The sequence below is a fragment of the Caenorhabditis briggsae genome, assembly GCF_000004555.2.
Source record: "Caenorhabditis briggsae complete genome, chrIV, whole genome shotgun sequence".
Classification (NCBI taxonomy): Eukaryota; Metazoa; Nematoda; class Chromadorea; order Rhabditida; family Rhabditidae; genus Caenorhabditis; species Caenorhabditis briggsae.
Genome location: NC_013487.2, coordinates 3,667,109 through 3,678,080, shown reverse-complemented (window position 1 = coordinate 3,678,080; position 10,972 = coordinate 3,667,109). Strand labels below are relative to the sequence as shown.

The 10,972-nt window shown below is 37.7% G+C and overlaps 2 protein-coding genes across 2 annotated transcripts; both read left to right on the top strand.

The window, feature by feature from the left end:
• Positions 1–1,944: 1,944 nt before the first annotated feature.
• Positions 1,945–2,890, top strand: CBG22578 (the record flags this gene model as incomplete). Its single annotated transcript, XM_045244989.1, has 4 exons — positions 1,945–2,190; positions 2,393–2,554; positions 2,668–2,834; positions 2,875–2,890. The coding sequence occupies 4 exons, from the start codon at positions 1,945–1,947 to the stop codon at positions 2,888–2,890; spliced, it is 591 nt and encodes a 196-aa protein (XP_045097609.1).
• Positions 2,891–4,069: 1,179 nt separating this feature from the next.
• CBG22579 lies at positions 4,070–9,395 on the top strand (the record flags this gene model as incomplete). The annotated part of the gene is made up of 7 exons (XM_002632745.1): positions 4,070–4,202; positions 4,248–4,422; positions 4,837–5,632; positions 5,725–6,039; positions 6,471–7,030; positions 8,253–9,117; positions 9,162–9,395. 7 exons carry the CDS (start codon positions 4,070–4,072, stop codon positions 9,393–9,395), a joined length of 3,078 nt encoding a protein of 1,025 aa, XP_002632791.1.
• Between the last annotated feature and the right edge of the window lie 1,577 nt (positions 9,396–10,972).

The window sequence follows — 10,972 nt, the reverse complement described above, 5'->3', positions numbered from 1 at the left end:
ACTAGGTATCTCTCAAAAATCGAAAAAATTGAACTTTTCAAGAACGATGTCTACAAGTATGCAATAATTTTTCCGGCGAATAGAAGTCTCATTTTGAATGGTTTTATTAATGACATCGTTTTTTAAAAGTTCAACTTTTTTGATTTTTTGAGAGATACCCAGTGTGAACCTATCATTATTTGGAGTACGGTAGATGAGAATGAAAAAAAAGCAGAAAAACACAAAATTGAAATGAGCAATGCTCATCTGGTGCGCAAAAACCACTATACAAAAATGCAGAAAAGTTCTGAAACGTCGGGTTCTGAAACGTCGGGTTCTGAACTGTCGGGTTCTGAACTGTCGGGTTCTGAAACGTCGTGGTTCCGAAACGTCGGGCCCTGAAACGTCCAGGAGCCAAAACTGACCAAGTGGCAAAAGTATCCAGATTCATTGCGTTGATTAAAGGTGGTAAGACATAAAAAAAACGCTTTTTTCAGACTTTCAACTTTCATATCTCCTTTGGATCGATTCGTACAAAAAAGTTGACAACTACAAAATTGAAGCTCTAGTTGCGTTTAGTATACTCTAATATTTTCAATCGTTCCGACAAAATCTTTTATATTTTGAATGCATCAAAAATTGCAGATTTTTCACTTAAAGTATTAGGTTGGCGGGAAAGTCTTTGTCACTCTGTTTGTTTAATCACTGTTCTCGTATATGGAGGCTGTGTATGATATCGACTCTAGTGAATAACAAGGTGATAAGAACCTTCCATATAAACAAGTCCCCATTTCCTTCCCTGCTCCTCATCTGTAATTGAAACGATATGTTTGTTCCCACTGCTATTCACATCAGACATGTTTTGATTTACCTCTTCCTATCTCACACCACGATGAAGGATTCGGAAACTTTCTTGAAGAATGTGTACAACACACATGCCCCTCACTACAATACTATTCGCAATTGGTTCCATCGTTTCGAAAAAGATGACTTCTCGCTCGATGAAAAGGATCGCTCTGGGAGACCCCGTGAGTTGGATTTGGACAAGCTGAAGCACGCATTGCAATCGGATCCATTTCAATCTAGCCGTGAACTAGCTGTCTCATTCGGAGTTCACCATAGCACAGTCCTTGAAGGTTTGAAGTCTCTTGGAATGAGAAAACTTTTTGGTCGATTCATACCTCATCACCTGACTCAAGCCAACCTTGACCGCCGAGTCGACGATTCGATTACTCTTCTCACTCTCCACGCGGGCGATCGATGGCTGGACCGGCTAATAACCGGAGATGAGAAGTGGGTCTTCTACGATAATCACCACAGGAAATCCCAGTGGGTTGGAGAAGGAGAGAGCCCACAGGATGTCCCCAAACCCGACCTTCATCCGAAAAAAGTTATGCTCTCTGTGTGGTGGGGAGTGGACGGCCCCATCTACTGGGAACTTCTGCCCGAGGGCAAAACAATAACTGGAGACCTCTACACTACTCAACTACGAAACCTCAAGAAAGCAGTCGACCGTTCGGCCCTGAAAGACAAGAAAGTGTACTATCAACATGATAACGCTCGCCCACATGTTTCGAAACAAGTGAAGCAGGAGCTGATGGGATATGGATGGAATGTTCTCCCTCACCCCCCGTATTGTCCTGATCTTGCTCCTTCCGACTATTGGTTATTTGGCGATATGACACGTGCCTTCGAAGGAAGAAGCTTCAATTCCCGTGGAGCGGTCGAAGCGGCACTCAAACAATACTTTGCCTCACGCCCGGCTGGATTCTACCGCAATGGAATCCATAAATTGAGGGAACGTTGGAGACATGTTGTTGATAATGATGGACAATATAATTAATTATTCGGTTATTTTTTCTTTGAGAAATAAACTATTGAAAAAGTGACAAAGACTTTCCCGCCAACCTAATAGGCTAAATTATTGTCATTTTCAGATTATTCTGTCGACGAATTTCCAAAGAGATGTGCGAGAAAATGGAGAAACTCAAACTTCCGATTGACAAATTGAAGGTTAACATTGGTATCGAAAGCATTGAAGTAGTCATATTCTGTAGAGAATACCCAATGGAGATTAAATATCAAGGAAAGGAATATAAGGCTTGTGATATTTTCTTTCTGATGAAACATCCGGATCTCAAGCTGAAGAAATTGGCATTCCGAATTGCAGAATACGATCGATTTATTGATGTTACCATGCAAACGCTGATTGTGAGACTTCTGGAACAATTAGAACATAAAATTAATGTCGAAAAGGTTTCATATACGTGTAGCAGCAAAGAGCTCTATGTTCCAAATACGGTCACAAACTATTTGCCGAAAATTCTGCAAGCTTGTCAGCCGGAAACTCTCAAATATATCCGATTGTGGGGTGACGGGAAAACTTTGGACACGAGTCTATACAAGAATCAAGGAATTTAATTTCGAAAAAGTTTATGAAACTGAGCAATGGAAGAAAGCGTTTCTATTCGAGGATTACAACGGCCTCGTTTCCAAGGATTGGGCAAATCTGGTTCATTTTGAGACGATCAGTCTGAAATCACTGGATCAGAATGATTTGAGAAATTTGCTGAACGTAAGTGTTTTCTTATTCAAAGCGGTTCAAATATATTTGTTCCACAAGTTAACCTTCTTGAAGGGAATTCCATGACATTCAATTTTTTCTGGTTTATAAGTTCTCGTTTTCAGTACATTCCAAAAAAAGCAACATTCAAAGTGGTTGTGGATAATTTGGAAATTGAAGATGTCAAGGCTGTGTTTAGAAATTCTGGAAAATTCGATAAGAACCCTGAATCTCCTGAATTCGACTTTCCGTTCAAATTCTATCGAGAATTAGGAGATGGACGTGTTCTGGTGTATGACATGACTGATTGCCAATTTGATATATATTTCCAGCAGGAAGCAGAACTAAATCAACCTCTTTGGGATTTGAAGTATATCTTGCTAACCTTTTCTATGTGCTTTCTTGTTTATTTTTTTATTGTGAATTATTTTGTCAATGTGATCGAGTTTTTAAATAAAATTGTGCCGTCCCAGATATAGATCGGTGAGACCTATTCAAGACGGTCTTTTGAACATGTTGGACAGAGTTAATAATTAACGATTTATTAAGACTCAGATAGTGAGGGCTCGATGTAGGAGAGTTCCGGACCGTTGAGGCATCTTTGAAGCGTTCATGGTTAGTGGTAGTGTTGTATGCAGATGATCGGTCAGCAGATGTTGAAGGCACTTCAGTCGTTGGTGCTGCTCTCCGGTGTTGGTGCTCAGTCAGAATGTGATCCTCTTCATGTTGATATCGTCGATACTGATTGATAATGTCTGTTTGTCTCCATCCTCTTTCTTTTATAGTGAATTCTGTTGAGTGCCACATGAATGTCCAGAAGGCCAGAGTAGATCTTTGTGGCAGTAGTAATAATGGTCACGTATCTTACTCCAGAAATGTCCTCTTTTATATTCATCGTCGATTATGTCCCAGTCAGAGTGGTTGTATGATACTGCTGGTTAAAGGTCGTGCAATAGGTCAACCTATGGTGGCGACAAAATTTTTTCAACAAAACTCGGACATTGGGACATCAAAGACAGACAGATTATCAACTTTACCTATTTTCCGTTGAAAATTGTCAACTTTGCATGTCTAAAAAATTTAGTAGATTTTGTTTGATAAAACTGAAATCTTCAGTGTATACTAAACAAAAATAGAGCTTCAACTTTTTAGTTGATAGTTTTTCAGACAAATACGCCCAAATGAGATTTATCGCTGGAAATCAGTCAACTGTCAAAACTTCAAGAAAAAACACCAATTTTCAAAAAACAGTATAACTGGTCTGGATGAGCTTGCACAAAAATGTTTTTAACTGCAAGAATGAAGCTCTATTTTTGTTTAGTATACTCTAAAATTTTCAGACCAATCGAGCAATTTTGAGCTACTTTTGTAAACAATTAAAATTGACCTAAAAACCTCATGTTTTTGATCTCTCATGTTTTGACCTACCGTATCCAAAGTAGCCGGCAAGATGCATTTTCTCAAATTCTTTTTCAAATGTCTTTTTTTCTCCAAGTTTCATTTTTAGCTTCTATTTTTATCTTCTCAATGGACGGCGCAGAAGCACCCGACGAAGAATTCGTGGAAGAATTTCTGAAAGAAATATTCAATTCAAAAATTTCCATTGAACAAGCGCATCGAGAGCTGTGCAGGTTGCTTTTGGGAAACGTTTCAGGGACAGGTGAGCGATTTTTTTCAATTTTTGGATTTCAATGAATTTTTTTAGAATATGTGGCCCAACAATTCGGAAGAAGAGTGGAAAATTACGATGATAATTTATTAACAAGATATCCGATAACGAAAGTTCGAGAATTTTATGAAAAATTTGCGATGGAGAAATTTGAAGATTTTCGGGATAGAAGTCTAAAAATGCTCGAGAATTTAGAAGACGTCGTTCAGTTGTAGGTTCTTGGAAAGTAATCATTCGCGATCACTCAGCCAGCTATAAGCTTACGGTTGTTCTCAGTTAGATGTGCAGGTTCCTTATGGTTACTGTAGTAAGTTCGCCGCCTGAAATTGTTACTGTAACTTTAATCCAACAAAGAGAAAACAGCGGTTTCATAGAAATAGTGAAACTGTAAAATTTCGAAATACGAAAAATGTTATATTCTTGGTGATCCTATTTACTACTGTGATTCTAAAGTGATATCTTTACCTACAGTAATCCATTATCTGAATTACTGTATCTCCAGCTAAATCAATTAAGCTTCTATTAGGTTACTGCAGCTCTAGTCAGATTACTGTATATTTACTGAATCTACAAGTATCTCGAGCCCCCCAAAGATCTAAAATTTATTGAATTAATTGTATTTCAGAATGTCCATCCGAAGAATCTCTGTCAAAATTTCAAGTCTCGCCAACTGGTTCAAAATTGTGAATATCAAAAAACTGAAGTTCACATTGTGTTGTATTGAGAATGAGCAATGGATACGAATCGATATCACTGAGAAACCAGAAGATCCAGAAAAGAAAGAAGATGAGCCCGAACCTGTACTAACTTCAATACTTTACAAGCAAAACCTAAACGATGTTCATGTGGAATACGGTACTGGAAATGCATCAGTTCTCAAAGATTGTGATCATAGGAAAGTGGCAATTTTCGACTTGGTGTTTCTCCTACAAGCACTTTCGGAAACATTGGAAGATCTAGAGTTTAGCATCAGTCCATACTTGCTTACTTGCCCTGCTAAGTATCCCGATCTTCAAGCCTATTCATTAATTGGTTCAATTCTAAATGACTACGATCCTCCACCACAATTCCCTGTTCGCCGTCTCAGTTTTATGTTTACCAGATTTCACAGCACCAACAATTTCAATTGGGAGAAAAGAGAAGAGGACACTGATGAGGTGGCACATATTTTGAAATACCTTGATCCTGGAACCCTGAACTGGCTATCATTTCGAATTTGGAATGATAAAATGGTCCAGAAGGGAATGAAGGGTGCCCAACTGATGTTTCATCCAAATTTGAGAGGATTAGAGCAATGGAAAAATGCATACGTTTTGGATATTCGTGATGAGTTTGTGGCAAAAGATTGGAAATTGTGCGATGAGTTCTTGGTTATTTTGATGGCTTCATTGTTGAAGGAAGATATTGAAAAGGGTGTAAAAGTGAGTATTTGGCCAGTTTTTAGTGGGATCAGTTTTCTTTAACAGAATGAATTTTTAAAAAATAAGAAAAAGTCAAAAATTCATGTTTCTAGCGCTTCTGGCTAAGGCTTCCATTCGGTCGGGAAATTGAGCCGACCGACCTACCACCGACCCCGCCGACCGACAGCCGACCGTTTTCGTGCATTTGCGCGTCAACGTGTTTGCATACGCAGCATTGTATTTTACGACAAACTGCTTTCACTAAATGCCTCATTTGTCGTGAAATGAAATGCTTCGTACTCAGAAATTCGTATTTTTATGCGCAAATGCACGAAATCGGTCGGTGCGCCGGCCTGTCGGTCAGCTGTCGGCTGTCGGTCGGCGGTCGGTCGAAAATCGAAATGGAAGCCTTTCTTCTACCAGCTAAAGTATGCCTTTTTCAAAGTTTTGAAGAGACGCAGACTATCATAGTGACTAGCTGTCTTTTAGACAAGCTAGAAGTGTGATTTTTGGACCATTTTCTGTAGTATTCAAAGTTTTTTTTAACCAGAAAATTAAAAAAATTTTGGCTTGAAAAATTTACATTTGGCATGCATTGTTTCTTTTAAAATACAGTAAACACTCCAATGGAATGACTCCCCTAACTTTCAACGTTCAGTCAATTTATCTCGATTTCTGTAAGAGACATCAAAAAGTGATAAACTGACAAAATATTTTTTACAATATCATGAACATTTTATCAAATTATCATTTTTTGATAACTTCTACAGTAATCGAGATATATGGGCTAAAAGTTGACGGTTCCCAAATCATATTAGTTTTTTCCCGATTACATAATTTTCCAATTATTATTTTTCAGTATTTCACAAGGAACCCACCAAGGAGTATATGTATTATCCATGTGAATCAAGAACTGGACCTTGAAGAAATCCAAGAGCTGTACCCAAGCGCTTTCAATTTCGAACCAGGAAATATCAGGATCCTGAAGGAATCCGGAGAGCTCACTGTTAGTCTGACCTTTGCAAACCATACGCTTACTGTAGCAAGTTATAAAACACTGCTCGACCCAACGATCTATAGAAAACACCTTTTGGAAATGTTCAATGAAAGAACTTCGATTTCAAAAGCCCACGAGAGAATGTGTCAATGGATTCGGAGGGGCGAGAAGCCGATTGCAATAGGACAAGTTGGTCCCAAAGAAATACATTATCAGTATAGGATAAGGCCAGTTCCTGGAGGTTTCTATTATGCCGAGCCTGCTGTAATTGCATCGGAAAACATATCACTTTTATATCCAATTTCAAGCGTCAAAAAGTTTTATGATGAGTTTGCGGAAGCGTTTCTAGCTAGAGTGGATAATACTGCAGCGGAAGTGGAGGGTGATCCGGTTTTGGATACAGTGGACGACATTTTGCAATTGTGAGTTTTTTTTTGGATAAGGGTATTCTTTGGGATTTCAAGGTGATTCAGAAAATAAATACCGTTAGACCTGTAAAAAAAAGGGCTCCCTATCTTCTAGCTTTGAGCTCATATATCTCATTTCCTCTCAAAGATATAAAATGTTGTAAACTTATAAAATGCTTATCATGATATCAGAAGTGTTTTGTCAGTTGATTATTTTTTGATATCTTGCATATAACGAAATTTATATAACGAAATTTTTCTGTTTCAATAAAATCATAAATTGTAGAACTTGACAAGAGCTACAATGTTGCTTGATTTGGCAGCTGTTTTGTCCCATAACTTGGGTTAAACCGTTTCAAGCAGAAAGTAAAATGTTAATTAATCTGTTTCAAGCAGAAAATAAAATATAGAATTGGACAAAATCTAAAATTTAACATTGAATTTCACTTGTCTGTCGAACTCTACATGAGAGAGCAAAAAGCAGCAGGGCCAGAAAAACCTTTACTGACTTTGCTCGCCCGGCTGTTGAGAACTTGCGTTAAACTCGCAATTTATGTTCCAGTCATAAAGTAAAGGAGAGAACTTGGCAAAATCTATAATAGGTAATTTTGACAGTATTTGTATACCGAGTTCGACAGAAGCATAAAAAATCCGGGCTCCATTAAGGGCTCGGCTCCTATATGTGCCCTGGTGTGAGTTTCATCCGTTGAATATAATAAAATTTAGTGTCATTTTGTAGATTTTGTCAATACCTACATTTCATATTTTGAATCAAATTGAAATTGTAAGTTTGAATCGAGTTATTGGTCAAAACAGCAGAACGAGTGCGAAACCAATTCTGTCCGCCAAACTGTTTCGGCCTATAACTTGCTTCAATCTTACTATTTTGGTTCCACTCAAAAAGTGAAACATAGAACTTGACAAGATCTACAATATCACATCGAATTTCACTCCGTTTGTACGCCTAGTTCTACACCAGTAGTCATAAGACAGCCTGTTGAGTTCAGGCCGAATTCAGCTACATTTCTTCACGAGCTCTGGTTCAAAACTCGGGTTATGACTATAGTGCAATTTAGTGTCATTTTGTAGATCTTGTCAAGACCCACACTTCAATTGTCAAATCAAACTGAAATTCTAAGTTTGAACTGAGTTTCGCGCTTGACGCCAATATACCATAAGAATTCGACATTCTTGTAGTGTTTCCGGTAATCTGAAAATAAGACTTTTCTTATTTCAGCATGTTCTGTCGACGGCTCTCCTGGCAACTTTACGGAATCACAAAAGCATACATGTTTCAACTCGATGTAGTGTCTTTCACTTTCAGTCATGAAGAGATTCTTCTCGGATTGAAAACTGGAAATTGTGGATTGGGCTGGGTAAAATACACACCAGAAGGTCCAAATGTGTGTATGTCGTTTTCTTCGGAACGATCTTTTGAAGCGAGAATATGTGAACGGTACAGATCAACTATCCATAATGTGAATCTCAATTTAATCGCTGTCACGGATTTGGAGTTTATTCTGAGAAGACTATCGAAACCGTTGGATGAATTGAAGTTTATGATCAAACCATTCGTTTTACGCTCAAATGAGCCTATTCGTTTTCCAGATCTTTCTGTGTATGGAATGATTGATGCGGCTCTGCAAGGCTTGGAAATTCACAATCCGAGGTTTGAAAAAGATATTAACCCAAATTTCGATGATATACAAGAGGACTACAAGAGGACAAAACGATTACTACAAGTTGGTCATTTGCATTTCACTTTCACTAGAGCCAAATTGTTTGAAAACCCTCAAAATTTGGAATATGAGGATTCACAGGAATTGCTGAAAATACTGAAGCATCTGGAACGTAAGAATCTGAAATCGTTGACGCTTCGAGTATGGGACGATAGACAATTGCTGAAAAAACTCGGAAACCGAGTTACAGTACTGCCACAGCTGTTCGTCGGTAGATGTGTCCGAACAACTAAACATTGGATGAGATTAAATACTTTGGATATTGATGATGAGCTCATTTTAAGAAATTGGAATTTTTTGGCACATTTAAAAACTGTTGTGGTTTGGGAACTATCAATCAGAGATGTTCGAAATGCATTGAGGGTAAGTTTTTTTTTCGGTAGAACGAACTTGAAAATTTTTTCCAGAGATTTGAAAAGGTGATACCCGTCACTGGATACACGATACGACCGAGAAGGAAAGGGGATTTGAATGAATTTAGAACATATTTTCTAGAAAAACTGAGAGAGCCAAACCCTGACACAACGTCAATTACGATCCAGCAGGAGGCTGAAAAAGACCAACTGATTGAGATGAGAGTTGAATTAGATGAAGGTAAAAACACGGTGGCTACTGTGACAGCTACAGTCCAATTAAATTAACTAGTGTTGATTATGTTTTTATATTTATTTTGCATGTGAATAAAGTTTGATAAGACATTTTCAATAGAAATTTGATGGGAAGAATATGTACAGTACCGAAAAATGATATATGAAATTCTGACTGTTTCAAAAGAACCCCGGGGGTTATAATGAAATTTTCCCCAGACATATGTATCAGAAAACCGAACAATTATATAAGAAAACTACTAAAATTTGTAATTAACAAAAACTTATAATAAAAAGAGAAAAAGAGTAACTGATTATGTCCTATTCTTATCTCTCTTATCAAAGCAAAATCCGGGAAATTCTGTATATAAATTTGAGAACACAGAAGAAAGGTAACTACATTTTTATAACAATGAAAAAGTTCCAAAAGACGGCTGCAGAGATACAGATGAACATGGAAAGTGAATAGTAGGTTTTCAGAAGGATCCGTTTGTGAAATTGGAAAAAAAATTTAAAAAGATGTTTCAAAATTGTGACACAATTTTTTGAATATTTTGATATTTTGTTTCTGCTTATACAATCACAAAGGTAACACCTAAATCTGAAAAAAAATTTGGAAAAAATTAGAAAATTGGACAAATCGATAAAGTTTAAAACGAGCCTTCAAAAAAGTGGAAACTATTTTTGAAAACTATTCCATAGTGCTCCACTGCTTTGAAAGACGGCATAATCATTCTGGGATACATAAGCTAGCGACTTTATCGATAAAATAATTAACTAAAAGGAGGCCAGACACCAAAAAAAGTTTTCCTGATATTTTGCATAGAGAACCCCCATGAGGGGTTGAACTCATGACAGGCAACTCAGGGGTACAGCCCCGCTACCGGCTGAGCTACGGGAGGCGCCTGACGACCGATGGTCGATTTCGTCCCCCGAACTGTCCCCCGAAATTTTTGCTGTCTCGCCTCCTTTAACATCGAAAATCACGATTGTTTTCTCAAAACCATACAGGAATTACAAAACGAAATTGAAACAGGAAAATTGATTTATCCCAAAAAACACAGTCTTTTGTAAGCTTTCGCATTTTTCACAAACGTTCCCTGGGCTTACAATACAATTGGTAGTTAATTTAAAACATACTTGCAACGGGCCCGGCCCGCGACCCGGCCCGTCTCGGCCCGCCGGCCCGCCTTTTCTCAGTAAAAAAATTTCTAATGAAAGATTGGGACATTTTTTTGAATTAAAAAAGAAAAAAAGTTACATAATTTTCAAAAGTTATGAAAGTAGTCAAAAAATAAAGTTTTTGATTAAATTTTTGAAAAATATATAAAATTTTCGAAAAAAAAATTCAAAAAAATCAGCTACTGTACAAACAGCGGGCCGGCACTTCATCGGCCCGGCCTGGCCCGCCAAAATTATCGGCGGGCCGGGTCGCGGGCCGGCCCGGAATTTCGCAAGTATGATATAAAAACAGAAAAAATTGTTGAAAAAATCCCAAAAGACCGGTAAAGGTCCAATTAAACATAAAAAGTGATTATGCGATTCTCAGACAGCTGAAATTCCAAATATTTGGAAAAAAATTGTTTCAAAATTTTCACATACCGTAAAACCTCTAATAGAACGACACCCGG